At 37.7% G+C, this 25,007-nt stretch overlaps 3 protein-coding genes across 23 annotated transcripts; 2 read left to right on the top strand and 1 right to left on the bottom strand.

Moving 5' to 3' along the window:
• Positions 1-103: 103 nt before the first annotated feature.
• Positions 104-1,595, top strand: LOC125063200 (peptide deformylase, mitochondrial-like). Its single transcript, XM_047669501.1, has 3 exons — positions 104-593; positions 704-824; positions 1,378-1,595. The coding sequence occupies exons 1-3, from the start codon at positions 258-260 to the stop codon at positions 1,569-1,571; spliced, it is 651 nt and encodes a 216-aa protein (XP_047525457.1). The 5' UTR covers positions 104-257; the 3' UTR covers positions 1,572-1,595.
• Positions 1,596-1,670: 75 nt separating this feature from the next.
• Positions 1,671-24,901, bottom strand: LOC125063179 (cytoplasmic dynein 1 intermediate chain). 21 transcript variants are annotated; one of them, XM_047669455.1, is made up of 17 exons: positions 24,804-24,901; positions 24,209-24,336; positions 23,803-23,990; positions 23,466-23,593; positions 21,448-21,507; positions 20,871-20,891; positions 20,227-20,274; positions 18,338-18,508; positions 17,950-18,106; positions 5,996-6,250; positions 5,685-5,802; positions 4,878-5,109; positions 4,423-4,583; positions 3,992-4,132; positions 3,397-3,522; positions 2,990-3,147; positions 1,671-2,458 (listed from the first exon to the last, which is right to left on the bottom strand). In XM_047669455.1, the coding sequence occupies exons 2-17, from the start codon at positions 24,326-24,328 to the stop codon at positions 2,455-2,457; spliced, it is 2,088 nt and encodes a 695-aa protein (XP_047525411.1). In that variant the 5' UTR covers positions 24,329-24,336; positions 24,804-24,901; the 3' UTR covers positions 1,671-2,454. The 21 variants fall into 21 exon arrangements, with proteins under 21 accessions (XP_047525411.1, XP_047525410.1, XP_047525414.1 ...); XM_047669454.1 differs by lacking the exon at positions 24,804-24,901 and adding an exon at positions 24,590-24,698; XM_047669458.1 differs by lacking the exon at positions 24,804-24,901 and adding an exon at positions 24,590-24,698 and having other exon boundaries at positions 18,338-18,475.
• LOC125063199 lies at positions 6,924-10,807 on the top strand. The gene is made up of 2 exons (XM_047669499.1): positions 6,924-9,070; positions 9,430-10,807. The coding sequence occupies exons 1-2, from the start codon at positions 8,163-8,165 to the stop codon at positions 9,431-9,433; spliced, it is 912 nt and encodes a 303-aa protein (XP_047525455.1). The 5' UTR covers positions 6,924-8,162; the 3' UTR covers positions 9,434-10,807.
• Positions 24,902-25,007: the final 106 nt, after the last annotated feature.

Raw genomic sequence — 25,007 nt, 5'->3', positions numbered from 1 at the left:
TGTCATAATCAATTGAGTGAAGTGTCAAGTGTAGACTATGTCAAATTCTAAATAATACGTTTTGAATTTTGATCTTTGGATGGAGATTGGAGACTTGGGAGTTGGGACTTGGGAGTGTGTTGATTAATGATTAGTATGTTTTGATCTTTCAGTGGCTTTTTGTCAAGTATTATCATTTATCAATCTCATGCATAAAGTTTGAACGTTTAATAATATAATTTACCGATGTATTATTTTAATAATATTCTAATTAAAAAATGGGTGTTCTTAGAAAAACATTGAATTGGTATGCTAAATTATCGCCTAGTCGAGGAAGAACAAATCCACCATATGAACATGTTACACAAATAGGGGATCCCACGTTACGTAAAATTTCAGAAGACGTTCCTATAGATAAAATAAGATCACCTGAAATTCAAAAAATCATCGCAATTTTACAACATGTTCTCAAACATTATGGTAGCGTTGGAATGTCTGCACCGCAAATAGGTATTAATAAAAGAATATTTGTTATGAGACATACAATCAAGGAAATAAAGTCTGAACTACCAGAAATTATAAAAAGTAGATGCATGTATGAAATACCTTTGACTGTGAGTATGTATGAAAAATAAACCATTTTGTACTCTTATTTTCTTTTAATTGGTGGTGTTACTTTATTACTTATGATATTTCATATATCTAATAAGATGTTTTTTTCCAGGTCTATGTTAACCCAAGGTTAAAAGTATTAGATTACGAAAAAGTAGTCCATACTGAGGGATGTGAGAGTATACGATCATTTCAAGCTGAAGTAGCAAGATATAAAGCTGTAAAAATCTCTGGTATGATGATTTGTGTTGTATTACAGTCTTACGAAATTCAGCTTATGCAAACATCTAATTTAACAAAACTATAGAATAATAGAAAGAGCTAATTAGATCATTTACATACAATAGAAAATAAAGATAAATTTTAAAAGTTTAGTCCCTGTGGCAATGTACCATCTATGCTGGCAGCATTTCCTCACTGTATTATACTGGGGTCACTGGTAGTATCTACCAGACACAAACTTCAATAATTGGCACTTGAACCCCCACGGCTCAAGTCTCTACTCCTCAGGAATAAAATCATAGTTCACATGGACATGGCTAATGTGAATTCAACAGCTCATTTTTCATTATTAAATTGGGTTGAAGAATACCACTAAATACACTAATAGAATTACAATCTTTATATATATATATTGATATACTTTATGGATATATTTATTAATTACTAAATAGGCCTTAAATTTGAGTATATAAATCCTATTGTATCCTTTCAGAAATTGAGTAATCTGCACATTCGAGCACATTTCTTACAGTCATTATTTTTCTATTTCTATATTTCTTTCAGGCTATAATAGTGACGGGGAAGAATCATGCCATTCATACCATGGCTGGCCAGCAAGAATTGTACAACATGAAATGGATCACTTGGATGGCAAACTGTATACTGATATAATGGATCGTAAGAGTTTACAGTGTATTTGTTGGGATGAAGTCAACCTTTCTAAAGGAAAAATTGCAATACCATTTAGACCTGATTAAATAATAAATTTGTAGGAGTGGTCACTGCATGTTTTATTTATAAATTATTTTTAAATCTTGCAGTTTGGGCTACTGGATTATAGTATTGCATTAAATATATAGACATAAGCAATTTATTTATTTTGTTATAAGCACATAAGAACAGTAAACTTAAAATAGATCACAACTAAATCTTATAATACCTGCCTTTAATAAATAGTTCTCTAATAATACATAACATGTTAATATTAAAATTTTAACATTGGAATATATTGGGTACTGAATTTAGATCTTTAATTAGTAGATTTGTTTTAAGTAGTAACATCTATTAGATTACAAATTGATGAATATATAAAGGATTTAAGTAAGTTTGAGTATTTAAACATTATCTGTGGGTGCATAATCAGCAATTCAAGATTATTTTAGTAATAAAATAGTGGCTTCCATACTACAACCATGAACTAGTAATTTATTTCCAACACTCAAATTCAATCAGTTGCACAACATATATATAATACAACCCTTAGAAAGTATATAAATAATAATTACAAAGAAATAAATTAACCTAGTTAGAAAGATTCGCACCAAAAAATTATATTGTAGCTGTAGTAGTTCACTACTCTATCATTTGAAAGTGTAAACAAAATATGACTATAATATTATTATATAAAGCCAATTTTTCCAATTTAGGCCCATATTCTAAGCTTGATTTAAGCGAGGGTTTAGTTTTAAGATTGGAAATTTCATGTTAAAAAAATAGAATGCTTTGACACAATAGAATTATGTCCCCTGTTGAAGCTATACTATGGGCCTCTGATACAGCTTTTCAAATCTCACTCAGTTTATGCTCTCTCCCAAGCCCTGCTTACAGTTTCCACCCGCAGCGAATGTCCCACCGCATCAGTTATCTGAAAAATTATATCATCTAAATTCAACATTACCAATTCTATTCACATTTCAGCGAGATCCTGCTGTGGTAGAGGCGCTAATTGTGTTCCTAAGCCTAGCTTGTATAGTACTAAATGTTTAAGCTACTATCATACATCAGTGAGGCTTTGCAGGCAGATCGGCAGAAATCTAGGCAGATCCAAATATTAGAATAGTTTTTTCAACCTTCTAATACCTTGTTTAATATAATGAAAAATGTTTATGTGTGAAATGGGCCACCAGTTTAAGTTGTTTAAGGAAGACACAAGTATCTCGTGTAGGGTCCCCAAATCTATCAATTGTAAGACATTTGCACTTATAAAAAATAAACACATTTCCGAAATATCTTGCTGAAACTATCTATATCTATAATATGGACACCCATTTTAGCCATTAATTATTGTCGTCCTTTGAGGGAGGCGTACAATCTTACTTTATAAGCCGCCGGCCGCCTTTATATGGCCGGAATATAATGTGTCGATGGTGCTGTCGCCTGCATGTCAATGTCTTACCTGAGCGGGTTGCTAGCCAGCGAAGTCAGGCTGCCAAGGGAAGGCGGTCCGCTGGTCACACTGAGCCGGTCTGTCTCCTCATCCAATTGGTTGTTACGGAGCTCCTGCAGGGTGTACACCAACTTCGTCCACTCGTCGTGGCGAGGTTGATACACTTGCTGAATGGGAACAACGTGAATTCTATCGTTAGTTATAATTGATAATAGGCCAACGGAATGGATTGCAATAAATTTTATAACAGAAATGAAAAAATCTACAAATTACTTAAATTATTTCAACATAACAACTTAACCAAATTCTAAAGAAAGGCGATCAAATTATGAGTTATAAGGTCAAAAGTGAGGAACCAAAAAGATTCCTTTTCAAAGACAGATTTATCCACCGTACCCTTCGGTGCAGCATCTTACCTCTGCCAATTCGTAAACCCATATCTTGCCAGCGTCATCACCCGCAGTCAGCAACGCTCCGTTCGGAGACCAAGAGACTCGGTTGTAGGCCACGCCATCTTGCGACGTGATGGATGCTATCGGTACCTGGGTTATCCACATGGCAATTAATACATAATACAATTGTTTAATAATAATTTACATATTTATAATATATCTAATATATAAAATTCTCGTGTCACAATGTTCGTTCTCATACTCCTCCGAAACGGCTCGATCGATTCTTATGATTTTTTTTATGCATATTCAGTAAGTCTGAGAATCGGGTACTATCTATTTTATTTTTATTTTTTTATGATACAGCATACAGAAATACATACAGCCCTTAATTTTAACCCCTCTACGATTAACCCCTATTTTTTATTTGTTAATTAAAATCTTATGACTTGATATCTATTGAGCTTTATATAGAGAAAAATTCACAGAAAAACCTAAAAAGTTTTCATTCCGGAAAACTGAACATTATCATCTTCTCTAGCAAAATGTACACTGAAGGAATAGGCATCATTAACTTTCTCATTTAAAAATTCAATATTTTTTTGCAAAGATTATATACCTCAGTATCCCGGTTAAGGTTCCAGAGATCCAGTCGACCGTGCGCGTCAACGGCCGCGAATAGGGCTGGGTGCACGGGTGACCAACGGGCGTCGGACACGTAGTCACCGCTGTCCTCGAATGAGTACAGAGGTTTGTTTTCCTGAAGATAAATACGAAAATTGATAAAGAACATTTTTACTTCACCGTGTGATTCATATGTCAATAGAAGCCAATATTATAGCAAATTAAAGTATATTACATTATTGTCTGTTTTTTGATATTTTTTTGTTAATTGTGTAAGAAAAGTGTTTTTTTCTGGTTGGTTTAGATTAGCTATTGGACTAAATAGACGGACTTTATACAGAAGAAAAAGCCTAGAATTATATGTGACAAAAAAAGTCACTTCGAACAAAGAAACTCTTTAGCTTTACAAAATGAGTATTTATGGACCTTGAGACTCCACAGCTTGACACTCCAGTCCATGGAAGCGGTGAGGTAGAGGTGCGAGAGGTCGAGCGGTCCGGCCGCTGCGTGACACGAGACGGCCGTGACGGGCCCCGCGTGCGCCTCCACGCACTCCGACACGCCGGCACGTTGCCCGTGACGACATCCTGCGTTTGATAACATATTTGTTATTGATAAAAATAAATAAATCTTAAAGGCTCTTTAGGTCTTGGCCTCAGATTTCTGAATCTGTTTCATGAAAATGTTTCAATCAAATAGGCAAGTAGGCGATCAGCCTTCCAGTGCCTTGGTTATTGATACTTGTCAATATCTCCCTAAGTACTCGGTTCTAAGTTTGTAAGAGGTAAATAAATACTCCAATTACCAAACAATTAACCTTTCACTTGAATACATCGGAAGCCATAAGAGATCAGTCCATCTCTCTTCTCCTACCAACTTACCCGTGTAAACATTCCCGTCCTCACTTCCCAGTACAAAGTTGTTAACATCGCCGTGAGGGAATCCCATCGAGGTAACGGCCACGGCTTTGCTCTGCCTGTGCTGCAAGTCCAGGGTCTCCTGGGGCTGAGACATCATGTCCAAAGACCAGGAGCACATGCGACCGTCCGTCGACACTGAGATCAGGTTGTGAGCGTTCTGACTGCCCACTACCGAGAGGCAGTAGACTGGGTGCTGCAAACATTTATGGCTAAATTTAATTTAAATCCAGTAAGATAACATCTTAATATAAATTACGTGACTCGTTGTTTATCCGCTATGGACTACCGAACCGATATCAATCAGATTTGCACACCGTGTGTAGTTTGATCCAACTTAAAAGATAGGAAAGCTTACATCTCAATTTATACCCGCAATATTATTTTATTGAAAAATATTTGTTGATTACTTGACAGTCACAATTCTAACCGATGGCGCTGTGTTGAAAGTACCAACGTTTCACATAAGCTACAATTTAATGGCATAACCACCAAAAAAGCATGGTGGTCCCCATGACTGGTGTTCTCCTACCGTTTCCCTTGAATAGGTTACTACTATGTAATATAACTAAAACCTTAGCCACAGCAACGATTGGCCGGTCTGCTAGTTTAATTATAAATAAAGAAGTAACAGAGATTTTATATACACTTGAGTTTCAAAGAACTTATTATAATAACACATTAAGATTTTTAAAAATTTCAATTAAAAAAACTGTTGTTTAAAAACACTATAAGTTTTGTGACAGTACTATAAACGCTTGATATACATACAGTGTGTGCGAGCGAAGACAGCGGCGAGCGTTGTATTGGCGTCCTTTTTTGCACGCGATTGTCCCACAACACTATCTGACCCGAATAAGTGCCCCCGAGGATTAGGTTTTGGTGGAATCTGTATCAAACAAAATAATATGTTTCTATTAGAAAATGCTTAACTTTATTCCTTAAAATTTATTTACTGTGTCTTATTATTACAAACTAAATATACTGAAGCAAATTCTGCGTATGCCAATAATTGAAAAAAAAAATGTTTCCAGTTTGACCAAATTTTTAAGCAAGATATAAAAGAAATTACGAGGACATACTTAGCAAAAGTCGCGCTCATGACCGGCGACTGACAGTGGAAGATATCCTCTGGGGTCGTCTTCTTGAACTTGGTGTTCCAGATGAGACAGACCCCGTCTGGGTCGTGGGGTGCGTCGTCGCTGTTGTGGTACGAGGCCAGGAGGAGTTCGGGGTGGGCCGAAGACCAGTCGACGCAGGTCACGCAGCGGCCGCGAGACCAACGCTCGTCGTAGAAAGTGCGGACTAAGGAGAGACGGGCTGCAGATTTGTCGTCCCTGGGGAAATCACTCATTCAACCATATGGCGTAATTACAGTATTTAAACGTTTCATTAATTATTGGTCTCTTAATTTGTTTTTATTTTATTCGATACATATTAAGTCCAAGGAAGGATCATGTAAAGTAGGCGTTACGTTACATCGAGGCGAAACGTAAAGTTGTCATTTCTTCTCGTCCATTCTACGGCCTTGAAAACTTGGAGTAAGAATAATTTAATTAGTTTTTGGATGTTCATAAGTGTACAATTAGTTAACTTCACATATTTCGACTTCGATTACATAATAAGTAGTTAAAGCAGTGTTAGCCTGTTAGCAGTGGCTTCTGTGTGCGACTCTCTCCCTGAGATCGTAGGTTCGATTCCCGGCTGTGCAGCAATGCACTTTCTGCCTATGTGCGCATTTAACATTCGCTCGAACGGTGAAGGAAAACATCGTGAGAAAACTGGCTTGCCTTAGAACCAAAAATCGACGGTATATGTGAGGCTGATCACCTACTGGCCTTTTACATTTTGAGGCGCAGGCTTAAGCCTATAGAGAGAGAGTCAGAAGACACACAGAAAGTGAGCGACGCTTTATATGGTTTGTACGAGCCAAGGCTGTACATTTTACTCGCTCAGGCTTCCTTAGTTTTATAAGCTTAATTATTTCCTATGTAAGTACGTGCCAGGGCTCGTACATTTCAAGCATCCGCGAGCGTGATGTTTTTATTATGTAAGTACGTGCCCTGGCTGTACAGTTTGATCATTTATAAGCATGACGATTTCCTACAATCGTCGGAGTCACGCCCCGAGAGTATAGCCAGACGCAGGCACTCTCTTCGACTGTTACTATGCAGTCATTCGTAATTAACTAAGTCATAGGAGTATTACCCCGGGAGCATAGCCAGACGTAGGCACTCTCTCTGTTTGTTAGATTGCAATTAACATAATAGTTATTATTTCGCTCATAGTCTATTGTATAACGCGAGTGATAAATATAGAGTAAGTTCAATTTATTCTATTATTTCGAACCCCTGATGACCCAGGAACCGTACATTTTGGTCCTTTGAGCTATCCGGGAATAGCGGGTCTTTCGCGTACAGTTGATCGCGTTCGCGTTTTTCTCCGTCATCCTGATGATCGGCGCCGTGGAAAAACATCCCACTGCTGGTTTGTTGGGTCGTCAAGCAAGTAAGAAACTATCATCCGCATCAATAGAAAAGAGGAGAGCAAGGAGAAGGAGGATCCATAGCGGTCAAATAGGGAGGCAGGCGACAGGAAGTCCACTCCCAGCATTTTTAAGGACCCATAGCGGTCAAATAGGGAGGCAGGCGACAGGAAGTCCACTCCCAGCATTTTTTAAGGACCCATAGCGGTCAAATAGGGAGGCAGGCGACAGGAAGTCCACTCCCAGCATTTTTTAAGGACCCATAGCGGTCAAATAGGGAGGCAGGCGACAGGAAGTCCACTCCCAGCATTTTTTAAGGACCCATAGCGGTCAAATAGGGAGGCAGGCGACAGGAAGTCCACTCCCAGCATTTTTTAAGGACCCATAGCGGTCAAATAGGGAGGCAGGCGACAGGAAGTCCACTCCCAGCATTTTCAAGGACCCATAGCGGTCAGATAGGGAGGCAAGCGACAGTGAGTCCGCTCCCAGCATTTTTAAGGACCCACAGCGGTCAAAAAGTATATCAGCGTCCTTTAAACCTAGAAGAAGGCAACGGACGTCAATCTTCAACATACGGAGGCATCTACAGTAAGCCCTTTCCATTTGTTTTGAGCACTATATTTCTGAGAAATTATCTCATTTGTGAGCATAATTTTACTAAGAATGATATGAAGCATTCATTGAGCATTTTATCAAGTATAAGCATTTAAGAATCTATAATGCAATATTTACAAAGCGTTTAGTTAATTATTATATTAAGCATAATGGAGAATTTATTCCAAGCTTCGTTTACCGACGGTCTGAAAACCATCAGGCATTCAAGAAAAACCGAAGAGTTGCTTCGCAAACAAGCATATTTATTTAGGTCGCTTGATAAGATTTTTGAACTATCAAATGTATACTCCGAATCCGACAAAGATGAACTTGAAGGAGCGCTAGAAGAAATAAAGTGGCATTGGGATTTAATTTTTAAAACCCATATCAACATACTTGTTGATCATGGCGGATCCTACTCTGAGTATGAAAATATATATTACGAGAAGCAAGCTATATGTAGGCGCCAAAAGAGAAAGATATATCTCAAATTACATTCTTTAGAAACGCATATGGATTCACCGGTACTTTATTCATATAATTCAGAAAATTTCTTATATGCCTTGGAAACAGGTAATAATCAAACCTGGAAAGATTCAATTGCAAAACAACAGCGACCTTCATCAAATTTTAGCATCAGCAAAAATTCGCTGTCAACGCATTTCGATACACAAGGTCAAGGAAATGCAAATTTAAATTGTAATTCTACGCAAGCAGAGCAATCATTTCAATATAAATCGGACAAGAAAATCTCTTCGTCTTCGGCAATGGTGGAAGGTTTAGCAGAAAGTGGTAACAATCAGCAGATACCATCAGGCATAGCAATGATGCCAATACAGAAAACCACTGATGTGCAGCAGGAAACATCGATAGTGGCATTGGCGGAAGCAGTGGCAGCCAGTCTCGGAGTGGACTCCAAAGAGCCCACCCGGTACTGGACTCCGATAGGTCTTAGTGTTAATCACAGTATACATGCAGATACTTATCAAGGCGGAGAATTATCCAAATTGGCAGAAAGCGTAGCACAGTCGTTAACTGACTACAGCAAGGAGCAACATAGCACAGAAGAAAAAGAAAGTTTGTCTCAGTCCATTTCTTATAAGAAGAATAAAAACTTAAATAGCAGCGTAGTATTGTCTAAGCCTTTGTTAGAAGCAACGATTCAATTGTATACGGAACCCTATTTGCAACGCAACTTAACACAAGGGTCCGACGTAGTTGTAAGAAACAAAAGCAGTAGAACTAGAAAGAGTTATGGCAAATTTTCGCATGGATCAGAAAAGGTTACACGCAAATTAAATGGTTTGCCTATCAACAAAGGCAAGAAAAATAAGCAAAAATCATTCGTGAAAAAGCAGGAATTTCGAAGAAGAAAAAATGGTGTTAAGATTAGAAAGGAATTTACAGGAAGGTCAAAAGGAAAGTTCAGAAAGAAAGGTAATGTCTTTCGTAAAAGGGGAAGATTGCGAAACGTTATCGTTCCGCAATATAGCAGGCTCACCGATTCAGGATTTAATAAAAATACTATACAGCAAACTTATTCGGATATGCATTCCTATGAGTCAAATATGAGTAATCAGAGGAAGAGAAAGAAAAGCACCATATATAAAATAATACTTAAAATTCCTTTAAGCATACAAACCAGAGACTATGTTTCGTATGTTCAGTTCCATTTATGTATAACATACATTGTCGAAACTTTATATTAAATTATACATACATCAATTAACAAATCATTTTATAAAGTGAAAAATGATAATTAATATAATATCATAAACAATGAGTGGAATGCCAGTTCAGCAAAATATCATATGTTAGCAAGTGGAATGACCTACTGTGAAAGACGTCAACTACAATGAATAATATTATGCAAGATATCAAATTACCGAGGTACGGTTGCATTTTACAACAATTATTTTTAACCTAGATCATGGTTGCATTCACCAAACCTGTAATATATTTTGTATGCTCATGATAGTTCTCGGAATGTGCTCAAGACAGGTAGTGGATAGGATATTACAATCATATAAAGTTCAGGAGACGTCACGGAGCAGTAGGTGCAGCATCGGCAGAATCAGCAGCCGGTCTCGCAGTGGCCTCAGGAGAAGCCACCCGGGACCGGACTCCGGTTAGGTAGTGCAAGGGCCCATGAGCTATGGGACCTAGTGTTAGTGATAGTGCTGTGATTAAAAGTGTTAGCGTAAGCCTAGAGACTGTTAAGCATAATATAATGGATTCATCTTGTAAAGCACTACATATTCATCTTGCACTTTTGCCTGGGGGAGTATGTACGAGCCAAGGCTGTACATTTTACTCGCTCAGGCTTCCTTAGTTTTATAAGCTTAATTATTTCCTATGTAAGTACGTGCCAGGGATCGTACATTCCAATCATCCACAAGCGTGATGTTTTTATAAGTACGTGCCAGGGCTCGTACATTTCAAGCATCCGCGAGCGTGATGTTTTTATTATGTAAGTACGTGCCCTGGCTGTACAGTTTGATCATTTATAAGCATGACGATTTCCTACAATCGTCGGAGTCACGCCCCGAGAGTATAGCCAGACGCAGGCACTCTCTTCGACTGTTACTATGCAGTCATTCGTAATGTAATTCGCAAGTCATAGGAGTTTCACCCCGGGAGCATAGCCAGACGTAGGCACTCTCTCTGTTTGTTAGATTGCACTTATTATATAGCAATTAACATAATAGTTATTATTCCGCTCATATTCTATTGTATAACGCGAGTGATAAATATAGAGTAAGTTCAATTTATTCTATTATTTCGAACCCCTGATGATCCAGGAACCGTACATTTTGGTCCTTCGAGCCGGATTTGCTAACATATGATATTTTGCTGAACTGGCATTCCATTCATTGTTTATGATATTATAGTAATTATCATTTTTCACTTTATAAAATGATTTGTTAATTGATGTATGTATAATTTAATATAAAGTTTCGACAATGTACGTTATACATAAATGGAACTGAACATACGAAACATAGTCTCTGGTTTGTATGCTTAAAGGAATTTTAAGTATTATTTTATATATGGTGCTTTTCTTTCTCTTCCTCTGATTACTCATATTTGACTCATAGGAATGCATATCCGAATAAGTTTGCTGTATAGTATTTTTATTAAATCCTGAATCGGTGAGCCTGCTATATTGCGGAACGATAACGTTTCGCAATCTTCCCCTTTTACGAAAGACATTACCTTTCTTTCTGAACTTTCCTTTTGACCTTCCTGTAAATTCCTTTCTAATCTTAACACCATTTTTTCTTCTTCGAAATTCCTGCTTTTTCACGAAAGCTTTTTGCTTATATTTCTTGCCTTTGTTGATAGGCAAACCATTTAATTTGCGTGTAACCTTTTCTGATCCATGCGAAAATTTGCCATAACTCTTTCTAGTTATTATGCTATTGTTTCTTACAACTATGTCGGACCCTTGTGTTAAGTTGCGTTGCAAATAGGGTTCCGTATACAATTGAATCGGTGCTTCTAACAAAGGCTTAGACAATACTAAGCTACTATTTAAATTTTTATTCTTCTTATAAGAAATGGATGAAGACAAGATTTCTTTATCTTCTGTTTCTTGCTTGTCTTGTAGGCATTTCATGCTTTTGATACCCACGTTAACACGATGTGATTTATCTTCTCCACTCACTTCACTTTGATGATCTGTACTATGGCGTAGAGTCTCTCCTATCCCGGAGATGATGCTATGTTGCTCCTTGCTGTAGTCAGTTAACGACTGTGCTCCGCTTTCTGCCAATTTGGATAATTCTCCGCCTTGATAAGTATCTGCATGTATACTGTGATTAACACTAAGACCTATCGGAGTCCAGTACCGGGTGGGCTCTTTGGAGTCCACTCCGAGACTGGCTGCCACTGCTTCCGCCAATGCCACTATCGATGTTTCCTGCTGCACATCAGTGGTTTTCTGTATTGGCATCATTGCTATGCCTGATGGTATCTGCTGATTGTTACCACTTTCTGCTAAACCTTCCACCATTGCCGAAGACGAAGAGATTTTCTTGTCCGATTTATATTGAAATGATTGCTCTGCTTGCGTAGAATTACAATTTAAATTTGCATTTCCTTGACCTTGTGTATCGAAATGCGTTGACAGCGAATTTTTGCTGATGCTAAAATTTGATGAAGGTCGCTGTTGTTTTGCAATTGAATATTCCCGGGTTTGATTATTAGCTGTTTCCAAGGCATATAATGATGAATTTTCCGAATTATGCGAATAAAATACCGGTGAATCCATATGCGTTTCCAGAGAACGTAATTTGAGATATATCTTTCTCTTTAGGCGCGTATATATAGCTTTCTTCTCGTTATATTTATTTTGATACTCCGAGTAGGATCCTTGAAGATCAGCATCTATTTCGATATGGGTTTTAAAAATCATATCCCACTGGAACTTTATGTCTTCTAGCTCTCCCTCGAGATCATATTTGTCGGATGCCGAGTGTACATTAGACAGTTCCCACATCCTATCAGACCACCTGAATAAAGCTGCTTGTTTGCGAAGTAACTCTTGGGTTTTTCTTGAATACCTGATGGTTTTCAGACCGTCGGTAAACGAAGCTTGGAATAAATTCTCCATTATGCTTAATATAATAATTAACTAAACGCTTTGTAAATATTGCATTATAAATTCTTAAATGCTTATACTTGATAAAATGCTCAATGAATGCTTCATATCATTCTTAGTAAAATTATGCTCACAAATGAGATAATTCTCAGAAATATAGTGCTCAAAACAAATGGAAAGGACTTACTGTAGATGCCTCCGTATGTTGAAGATTGACGTCCGATGCCTTCTTCTAGGTTGAAAGGACGCTGATATACTTTTTGACCGCTGTGGGTCCTTAAAAATGCTGGGAGCGGACTTACTGTCGCTTGCCTCCCTATCTGACCGCTGTGGGTTCTTGAATATATTGGGAGCGGACTCACTGTCGCTTACCTCCCTTTTAGACCGCTATGGATCCTCCTTCTCCTTGCTCTCCTCTTTTCTATTGATGCGGATGATAGTTTCTTACTTGCTTGATGACCCAACAAACCAGCAGTGGGATGTTTTTCCACGGCGCCGATCTTCAGGATGACGGAGAAAAACGCGAACGCGATCAACTGTACGCGAAAGACCCGCTATTCCCGGATAGCTCAAAGGACCAAAATTTCCTGGTCGTCAGGGGTTCGAAATAATAGAATAATTTGAATTTACTCTATATTTATCACTCGCGTTATACAATAGAATATGAGCGAAATAATAACTATTATGTTAATTGCTATATAATAAGTGCAATCTAACAAACAGAGAGAGTGCCTACGTCTGGCTATGCTCCCGGGGTGAAAGTCCTATGACTTAGTTAATTACGAATGACTGCATAGTAACAGTCGAAGAGAGTACCTGCGTCGGGCTATACTCTCGGGGCGTGACTCCGACGATGTAGGAAATCGTCATGCTTATATGTGAACAAACTGTACAGCCAGGACACGTACTTACATAAGACAAACATCACGCTTGTAGGTGATTGGAATGTACGAGCCCTGGCACGTACTTACATAGGAAATTATCACGTTTGTAGATGATCGGAATGTACGAGCCCTGGCACGTACTTACATAGGGAATAATTAAGCGTATAAAACTAAGGAAGCCTGAGCGAGTAAAATGTACAGCCTTGGCTCGTACATACTCCCCCAGGCAAAAGAGCAAAATCCGTCTCAAATAATCTCAAGTTATTCTCTTACTTCGATCCCTCGACGACCCAGGATCCGTACATTTTGGTCCTTTGAGCTATCCGGGAATAGCGGGTCTTTCGCGTACAGTTGATCGCGTTCGCGTTTTTCTCCGTCATCCTGAAGATCGGCGCCGTGGAAAAACATCCCACTGCTGGTTTGTTGGGTCGTCAAGCAAGTAAGAAATTATCATCCGCATCAATAGAAAAGAGGAGAGCAAGGAGAAGGAGGATCCATAGCGGTCGAAAAGGGAGGTAAGCGACAGTGAGTCCGCTCCCAATATTCTCAAGAACCCATAGCGGTCAAATAGGGAGGCAAGCGACAGTAAGTCCGCTCCCAATATTTTCAAGAACCCATAGCGGTCGAAAAGGGAGGTAAGCGACAGTGAGTCCGCTCCCAATATTCTCAAGAACCCATAGCGGTCAAATAGGGAGGCAAGCGACAGTAAGTCCGCTCCCAATATTTTCAAGAACCCATAGCGGTCGAAAAGGGAGGTAAGCGACAGTGAGTCCGCTCCCAATATTCTCAAGAACCCATAGCGGTCAATTAGGGAGGCAAGCGACAGTGAGTCCGCTCCCAATATTTTCAAGAACCCATAGCGGTCGAAAAGGGAGGTAAGCGACAGTGAGTCCGCTCCCAATATTCTCAAGAACCCATAGCGGTCAAATAGGGAGGCAAGCGACAGTGAGTCCGCTCCCAATATTTTCAAGAACCCATAGCGGTCGAAAAGGGAGGTAAGCGACAGTGAGTCCGCTCCCAATATTCTCAAGAACCCATAGCGGTCAATTAGGGAGGCAAGCGACAGTGAGTCCGCTCCCAATATTTTCAAGAACCCATAGCGGTCGAAAAGGGAGGTAAGCGACAGTGAGTCCGCTCCCAATATTCTCAAGAACCCATAGCGGTCAAATAGGGAGGCAAGCGACAGTAAGTCCGCTCCCAATATTTTCAAGAACCCATAGCGGTCGAAAAGGGAGGTAAGCGACAGTGAGTCCGCTCCCAATATTCTCAAGAACCCATAGCGGTCAATTAGGGAGGCAAGCGACAGTGAGTCCGCTCCCAATATTCTCAAGAACCCATAGCGGTCAATTAGGGAGGCAAGCGACAGTGAGTCCGCTCCCAATATTTTCAAGAACCCATAGCGGTCAATTAGGGAGGCAAGCGACAGTAAGTCCGCTCCCAATATTTTCAAGAACCCATAGCGGTCGAAAAGGGAGGTAAGCGACAGTGAGTCCGCTCCCAATATTCTCAAGAACCCATAGCGGTCAATTAGGGAGGCAAGCGACAGTGAGTCCGCTCCCAATATTTTCAAGAACCCATAGCGGTCGAAAAGGGAGGTAAGCGACAGTGAGTCCGCTCCCAATATTCTCAAGAACCCATAGCGGTCAAATAGGGAGGCAAGCGACAGTAAGTCCGCTCCCAATATTTTCAAGAACCCATAGCGGTCGAAAAGGGAGGTAAGCGACAGTGAGTCCGCTCCCAATATTCTCAAGAACCCATAGCGGTCAATTAGGGAGGCAAGCGACAGTGAGTCCGCTCCCAATATTCTCAAGAACCCATAGCGGTCAATTAGGGAGGCAAGCGACAGTGAGTCCGCTCCCAATATTTTCAAGAACCCATAGCGGTCAATTAGGGAGGCAAGCGACAGTGAGTCCGCTCCCAAGGACCCATAGCGGTCAAAAAGTATATCAGCGTCCTTCCAACCTAGAAGAAGGCAAAGGACGTTTTTTCAGCATAATAACTAAGTAATCCCTTTCGAAAAAGGGCAAGTTATACAGCACTTTTACACGCCATTGTTAATTGGGGCATTATATTAATAAATCATTATGAATAAGTTATACCAAGAACAACTTACAGTATGGGGGGACATTCAAAAATTAATAAATAACTACAATAAGGACGGAGCAGAAAGAAAAAGGAAGCCCGAATATTTTGAGAGGCGGCTGTTTCAGTTGGAAGATTTGTGGGAAAAATTTCAATCCAACCATGACCGCATGTTAATAGAGCTTAGCCCAGAGCATAAGTACTTTCAGGAAATGGAGTTTGAAAGAACAGAGGAAAATTACCGTTCAATAAAAGAAAAATTGAGTCACGCCCCGAGAGTATAGCCAGACGCAGGCACTCTCTTCGACTGTTACTATGCAGTCATTCGTAATTAACTAAGTCATAGGAGTATTACCCCGGGAGCATAGCCAGACGTAGGCACTCTCTCTGTTTGTTAGATTGCAATTAACATAATAGTTATTATTTCGCTCATAGTCTATTGTATAACGCGAGTGATAAATATAGAGTAAGTTCAATTTATTCTATTATTTCGAACCCCTGATGACCCAGGAACCGTACATTTTGGGTACTTGGGGTCTCAAATATCAATCATTAGCGAAAAGGCAGCACAGTTGTTAAAACTAAAGAGGGAAGGCTGTTATGGTGTTATCTCAGGAGTGGGGGAAAACACACAACGAATCAAGGGTCAGGTTACATTGACCTGTTCTTCTATTCACACCAATTATACACTAAAATCAAAAGTGTTTATTATGAATAATTTAGTGCATAAATTGCCAAATAACTCCTTTAATATGCCATCATGGCCATATATACAAAATATCGAGTTGGCAGATCCCGAATTTAATAAAAGCAAACTGATTACATTGAATCCATATCTTGGAGAGGATGGCCTTCTTCGTGTGGGGGGAAGGTTACGGAATGCCTTTATTAGTAAAGACATGCAACATCCAATCATAATTTCGCATACTGGTAGGCTGACTGACTTAATAATAGACCAAGCACATAAGCTTACTTTTCATGGCGGCCCTCGCCTAACATTATCACTTATCAGACAGAAGTACTGGATTGTAGGCGGTAATAGAGCAGTGAAGAGGCAATTGAGGTTATGTGTAACATGTGTCAAAAATAACCCTCGAATGCAATATCAATTAATGGGCGACTTGCCCGAACCTCGGTGTAATCCGACACGACCGTTTAAGCATACGGGAGTTGATTTTACAGGATTTATCCTAATAAAGAGTAGCAAAGGACGAGGTATCAAGTGCACAAAGGGTTACATAGCCGTATTCATATGCATGGCTACAAAGGCGGTGCATTTAGAAGTAGTATCTGACTTAACTACTTCGGCTTTTCTAGCAGCATTAAAAAGAATGGCGGCCCGAAGAGGGGCTCCGGAACATATTTATAGTGATAATGGCACAAATTTTATTGGTGCAAATCGTATACTTGACGCCGAGTATAACGAATTAAAACAAGCATTCACAAGTGAACAATTCGCCACCACAATTACGGACATGGAAATAAACTGGCATTTCAATGCACCTGCATGGCCTTCTGCTGGCGGATTATGGGAAGCAGCTGTAAAAAGTTTAAAGGCTCATACAAAGAAGGTAATCGGAGATCAAAAATTCACGTATGAAGAGCTCGCAACACTCTTATCGCAGTTAGAAGCCTGTCTAAATACTAGGCCTTTATGTCCAATTTCAGAAGATCCAGAGGACATAAACTTTCTAACACCCGCTCATTTCTTAACTGGTGGACCGACACTTTCATTGTTGCCCACCGAGAATGACTTACGAACAAGATGGTATTTAGTGGAGAAAACTTTCCAAGATATATGGAAGAGGTGGCAGTCGGAGTACTTGCCCACCTTGACATCCCGTAGTAAATGGCAAAAACCACGAGAAAACTTAAAATTACAAGATTTGGTTGCCATTCACGATGCTAATTTACCTCCTGGAAAGTGGGCTATGGGCAGAGTTGTAGAGTTACATCCGGGCACTGACAACATCGTAAGAGTAGTCTCGCTAAAGACAAAGAACGGAATAATCAAACGTCCTATTGTCAAATTAAGTCCCTTACCAGTGCAGGACAATAGTAAAACAGCAGCCGAAAATAAGGAGTCACGCCCCGAGAGTATAGCCCGACGCAGGCACTCTCTTCGACTGTTACTATGCAGTCATTCGTAATGTAATTCGCAAGTCATAGGAGTTTCACCCCGGGAGCATAGCCAGACGTAGGCACTCTCTCTGTTTGTTAGATTGCACTTATTATATAGCAATTAACATAATAGTTATTATTCCGCTCATATTCTATTGTATAACGCGAGTGATAAATATAGAGTAAGTTCAATTTATTCTATTATTTCGAACCCCTGATGATCCAGGAACCGTACATGGTTTGTAAACAGGGTGATATATAACATACTGCGCATTTTCGTTGTCTCCACCGCCGGTGTAGTCCGTGTAAATGTCCACCTCCTCGGCTAAAGCGCGTTCGATGACGCGTCCCGCTTTAGAAACGAACTTCTGGAACTCCGCCGACAGCATTATCGTCTGCTTCTCGTCGTTGCTCAACTCCCGAACTAAAAACAACAAAATATATAAAATCACTTTTATTTAATAAATATATATCGCCCAAGGGTACTTTATAATTTGTTTTTTAATTTTTACTCTGTGAGTAAGACTCTACTTCGGATTTCGGATCTGGTGTCCAGAATCTTTTCTTAAAAAGACTGCAGTCACAATATCAAACTAATCTTTCATGTTTCTATAGAGTATCTTCCACGATAGAAAAAAGACGTTTAAATGCGCACCTTTCTTCTCCTTCTCCTCCTCTTTCTTCTCGTGCGGCGTGGCGGTGACAGCCGGCTGGACCTCCTTAACCGTGGGCAGCCCGTGGGGCAGGATGCCCGGCGGGAGTTTTCCGTGGAATGCTGCCTCTTCATCCTCGCCTTGCCGCGTGGCGTCGCCGTCGAATGTAAGCACTGGACGGTGAATAAGAATGGCCCTTGTGCGCCGCGTGGGGGACATGCGTGATTGACTTACTTTCTTTTTCCATCGGCAATTTATATATTTATTGAGGAATACACTTATTTTGAAATCCGGGAGCAAATTAGCTATTGGCTAGAATAGCCAATAGCTATAGTTTTATATTTTAAACAACGTTATTTGGAAAGTATGTCAGCCAAATTATGCTTCATGATGTGAAAATATAAGATATTTGAAATGATGTGATTAAATATTAGTTTTCAGTAGAATTCATAACATCATGAGACATTTTGCAAGTGAGGAACAGTGAAGATATGCGAATGTAAGACAGCAGCAAATCTACTCTACTAGCGAAATGTAAGATTTGATAGTTTAAAAATCCTAATCAATTTATCTTATTAGTACGATTATGAGATTAAGATTAGTATATATTTGACTATAGTTAAAAGTTAATTTTTCAAAATGTGTACGAGAGCTTGAAATGGTAGATTGCTGGATGGAAGGATTTTTCTATTACAGGTTGTAGGTCCAACCTGAAGCACTTGTAATAAGATAAATTGTTTAAGCGTATTCTATTCCAAAGCATGGTTATTTTGTTTACAAGAATAGTATAAATCATACTTTGGAATAGATAAAAACCCTTAGAAATTAGGCAAAATGGAACTAAAGCACTACCAAACTTCTAACTGAAGAAACCCAGCTGGTACCTTTCTTGTTGTCTTAATTTAGCTCGAGAAATTGCTATTTTTGTTAAAGACAGTAATTTTATTATCTCTCTCTATAAATATTCTTCGTGTGATAAACAATTGCAAAAAGAACCTTAAATGAGTGGCGAATCAGAAATAGAAACATCACAATATTAAGCAAGTCGTGACAGAAAGCTAAACAAAACAACGTATTATTTATTAAATGCAAAAAAACTTCCCGAGCTCTCCACTGGGAGACAAATAAATAAAAATACCTACATGAGGCGATTATCGTGCATATATTTTCTGTCACATGCAAATTATTTCAGCATAATATAGGGTGTAACATAAATAATGTATAGTAAAATTGTTTTAACTCGTATGTGAATTGATACAGGGCGTTTTATTTGAAGTTTATAATATGTTACGTTAAAAGTGATTTTTTAAATAACGGGGCGAACGGGCAGTGATACCGCCGCCAATGGACACTCACGTCGCCAGAAGGCTCGTAAGTCCGTAGCCGGCCTTTTAAAAATATCTGCTTTCAACTACTTTGTCAATAAAGTTTTCTGTATGTAAGTTTTCGTACTGTTCCCTTTGTTTATCTATGTTTTTCACTGATTGAGCTACAATACTCTAATGTTGTGTTAACGCTGAGAGGAAAACAGATTGATAGGCATTGTTTTGGTTGAAACAGTGTAATATAGTTTATAAATAATTATAATACAATTAAAGCTGTGTTCACAAACCCTTTACAGATAATGTATTTGGTGTGAAATGCGAATATTTATTAACGATACACCTGTATAGATCCACATTGAACGATGAGCCAGTTCTTAAAATCATTTAAATATACTAAGCTAAAGTGCTATTGTGAAATTCAAACGTAAATGGTGTTAAGAACTAGCAAATGTTAGCAGCTACTAATAAATAGCGTTACATATATGAAGAGGAGTAACGAACAGGCATGCAGTGACGTGGCACAGGCTCTACTTGGGCGGATTGACTTTGTCGGAATTGAAACCTACCTGTGAACTCGTCCTCCCACTCTAAACCCGGGTTTAGATTGTACTCGTCTTGAAAAGGGAGGAAAAAACAATCATGTCAGTATTTCGATTAAAAAAATAACATTTATGTATACACATAGGAGTAACAGTTTGCTATGTAATATACAGCATGGCCTATGACACCATTTCATCCAACTGTGACTGCTTTTTAGTTCTATATGTGCATTTGAAGAAGACCCGGTTTGGTGTAAAATTTAGAAAAAAAAAACAATGAAATCATGAGTTGTCTCTTGAAATGCAAGGTGTATAGTCCGAGAAATCAGTCTGAAGTTTAACAAAATGGGTCCGTATGCGTTAAAACCTGTGCAATGTATGGTTAGTTGAGACGGAAATGTGAATGAGATGATATGGCGATCCCCATACCGGCACCGATACAAATATTATATACTGTGCTATATAGTGGCCCAGCGGTCGGAGACCACGTGGAGAACTCTGGAAGGCCACTTGGAATGGACCGAATTACCACATCATTAACCTTAGGCCCGATTCATTCGGCATGTTAGTAAGTCTAAAAGCGTGGAAGATATACGACTAATGAGGTCTAGTCCTACCGCCACCGAGTTATTCAGTCTCATGAGAAGCGAACGGGAGGAATAATGACTTACCGTAGTAGTCTGCCGCGTGGGCTATGGGAGAGAACATTCAGATCAGTAAATCGATCGCAGATTTAGAAATAACGATCTTCAACCGTGACCTTTCTAAAACCTTACAACTCAATTATCTTACCTAATTTTATTAAATTTATTATTATAAACCAGTGTTACGAAACCATGCGACATAAAACGTGCCTAAAATCCTGTTAAATTAAAAAACTCTGACATGCAGATGATGAAATTTTTGAAATGATTTGGTCAAAGGTGAGTAAATTAATTAAAAAATGAGAATTCCTAATGATTCAGTACAGTAAAAATTATTAGTGTTTGTAAGAAAAAAAAATGTTTTATAGAGTTTGTATTTCGTTGATGCGTCCGCTTTTCTACAAATAGAACCTAGAAATTTAAATTTTAGTATCGAGTTTAATGAAAAAAGTTTCTGAACAATACGATCTAGCCATTCCGTGAACAAAGTGAAAAACTACAAAACAAGGAAGGTTTAAAATGAACTAAATATCCAGAATAATATTCGGGACGCTAACAAGCAAAAATCAACCTCTATCAATAGAGTTAATAAAGTCAATATTACCTTTCCGTGGCCGCCACCAGTCCTCCATGTATCCTGCAAGCGGTGATGCATTGGAAGAGCCTTGTTTATGGTAGCACAAACACAAACATTGCACCAAACACTCTTACAGTATTTACTTTTACGGTTTCACCGCGAGATTTTTATTATAATAAACACATAATTGCAGTCATATTAGGGGACAATAAAACTCTTATTTTGTCAATCTTTCGTAATGTAAGATAATCTAAGATTTATCGCTGTATTCTGAGGCGCCCATTATTTCTAAAGATGAATTCTTCTTAGAATGACTAACTTGTTAGTAAATAGCTGATTTAAGTAGCTTTTATATTTAAGGAACCATTAACTCTTAATGAGCGACTCTTAGCACGACTGTAAGTTGTTTTAAAACATGAGTATAATCCTCACATACAACTGCATTTATGAATTTTTATTACATTTATAAATAACCACAGAACAGCACGAAAGCTTGATAACTGCGTGAGATATTGTAGTCGGAATAATTATGAATATGAGCAGAGACTAATCACAGGCTTTTTCAAATTCGTGTAATACATTTTTCTTTTAAAATTAAAAGTTCTACATCAAAAATATATAGATATATATACATATTCACTTAAACCATTAAATCGGTCGCAGACAATTTCTGTCTCTCGCTTTTTAGAAAAGTCTGACTCTTCAGTAACCAAAATGAATCAATTATAAAGCCCCTGAGACAGGCAGTCACACCTTGTTACAAGGGGTTTGAAAATGAATTGAAAAGTTAAATCTCTAAAAAAAATTACCTAATGTAAAATGTAAGATTACATAATCATAATCATCTAATTACACTAATGAAAGAACCTGTAAGCAAAAGCAATCACTAACATTTGTTTCAAATAAAATTCAGACTACAAAGGCGAGAAGTGTGAAAAGTAAATACTGCTTCACTACATGTCGGTTATTCGACGATATGTTCCATTTGCAAATACTATATGCCATATATACTTTTAATAATTATTTTTGAAATAAAAGAAAAGTTATACTACTTTTTCAAACATAAGTAAAATTGAAGACGGTAAATAATAATCAGTTTTCTAAAATGTACTTCAACAAAATACAAATGATACTGTTTTGTGGGTTACATGCAATTACTTTTATGATTGAACTGATTTCATGCAGTCAATTTGAGATTTAAAAAAATATATATATTTGCTTAAGTTGATAGTAATATTATTTTAAATAAATCAAGAATGGATTCATACAAGTTATATTGTTTTGGGTAAATAAAGTCTAGAACATATCAAAATGGAAATTCAAGCCACACAGCTTGTATCTAAAACCTTGTAGTGGGGTGTTAAAGATAGTAAAACATAAAAAAGTAGTATAACTATACATATTAGTTTCTCATTTACTAAATCTGTTAGTACAAGTTGCATTTGCAAATGATAACACAAAACCATCACCCAAACATCACAGTTAAATCAATTAAACAAATTCTCAAATATATATATATTACGGTTAGTGAATACTTTATCATGAAAATTGTTAATGAGAATTTGTTATGCCTTTGAGAGTCATAAGTTAATTTGACAAACAGAGGCAGGTTATTTCTTATATCACACACAGTACACATTATCAATATTGAGTAGTATTTAGAGTTCAATGGGTTTGAAATATTTTTTAAATACATACATGTTTGTTGTTAAGTGCTTTACGATTTTTTTATCATCATTTTAGTTATTAGTTTTATATAATTTTTGGCTTTTTTGCTGTTTACAGATCTTTCAACACCATTGAACAATTTAAGTTAATTTATCTTTAGTAAAGAGAATTATCGTAAGTTATGGAAGATTAAAAATTAATTTCAATAATAAGCTGCCACATCTAAGATATTCTAGGTGATAACTCAAATATCCAAAGTATCATAACTAGGCAATGCCGTTCTTGAGAACATCTTTAAACTGTTAAAATTTGTTTGGACTACCCAAGCTTAATATATATAAAAACAAAAAAACTAAGTGAGTTGTAAAGGGGCTTACCATCACGCAATTCAGTGACTCCAGAGGTGGTGGTTTGTGTTTGTTTAGCATATGTTAGATTTTCTTTTGGAGGAATGTCTGTTGATTGAACTGATACAACTTGCAGTTGTGGAGGTTTCTTAGGTGTGCTGAAATATGTCATTTAAAAGTAGTTCTCTATTCTTAAATTTCTGATTAAAATGTCAACAAAGAGTTAGCTGTGAAAAATTTACTTAATATTATTAGTTATTTTTATTGTGCCAAGATATTTTGACACAGCTAATTGACTTGTGTCTGTAATAACTAATCTTATGTTCATTTATGTTTTATCATAGAGCTCATAGATAGATATACACACCCATGTGGAATGCTTGATTTATCAGTATGTGGAAGGCTAGCATCAGGCGAGGCTGTCTGTGGTGGTGTTAATGAAGTCATCGAAGAAAGTGATGAGAGCACATCTTTCACTGGAGCCACCCCAAGTGATGATAGCATCTCATCAAGATCCCGACGGCTGTCCAAGCTTGAAGCTGTGGATGCTCTGTGCTAAAATGGTAATAAATAAAACTAGAAGGTGTTTTGTATTTTAGAAGGCTTCAAATGATAAAGTTAAGATCATTCTATATCAAGATTTTAATGCTCAAATGTCATTGCTTGTCAATCTTATAAGAATTGAAACAATTAACAACAACAGAAAGAAAAGGTAGTAATTACATTAAGATTAATTCTAGTTTGAACCTTAAAGTAATTACTACTTTACTTACCAAAGCCTCTTCAGCATCTTTCTGCTCTTTTTCTCTGCGACGACGATCTTTCTCATCACGAAGAGCCTGGAGCTTTGCCTTTTTACGTTCCAATTCCAACTTACGGTCTGTCGTTGACATGATTTATTCTGCAGAATTATTTAGAATTTATTTAGTTTTGGGGCTTTATAAATGAAAAAGGGTTAAAGCAATTACTATTAGAAATACTACCAATAATACGATAATAAAAGTTATTTCTGTATGGTAAAAATATTCATAATACAATTTAATACATATTTCACAAAAATAAACAATATTATTACGCAGTGTGGCCGGCGAAGTATTGATTTTAAATGCTGTTGAGACTTGCGTGACAAACTTGGCATGACTCAGAAGTCTTACCTTTTAGTAAAACTATCCAGAAAAGAGGTCATTCATACTTTAATTACTATGAAACTTAAAACGTGGCACTGACTTTAATTTGTTGACTTCACGGGATACCGATCTATAAAAAAAATATGAGGAATAATGGGCGAGCTAGGGCGTTCATCTATTTAGAGATAATCTTTTACAGTTTACATTAAATAAAAGTAAACAAGACTTTAAAAACACCTGCTTTAAATGGTTTAAACTAGAAGTAAGGCCAATGCAAAAAGTTTAATTATATTATAAATTGAAAAACAAAATCTTTCTAATGGAAGAGAATCGAACCATAAACCATTACCGAAAAGTGAAAACGGAGTGACAATGGCAATTGACAAACGGTCGACAAAATCGCAGTGACACACATATTATTATGAAGTTTTAATGCACAGGTAAA

The sequence above is a fragment of the Pieris napi genome, chromosome 3, assembly GCF_905475465.1.
Source record: "Pieris napi chromosome 3, ilPieNapi1.2, whole genome shotgun sequence".
In the NCBI taxonomy this organism is placed as follows: domain Eukaryota; kingdom Metazoa; phylum Arthropoda; class Insecta; order Lepidoptera; family Pieridae; genus Pieris; species Pieris napi.
This window is presented reverse-complemented; position numbering and strand designations above follow the sequence as displayed.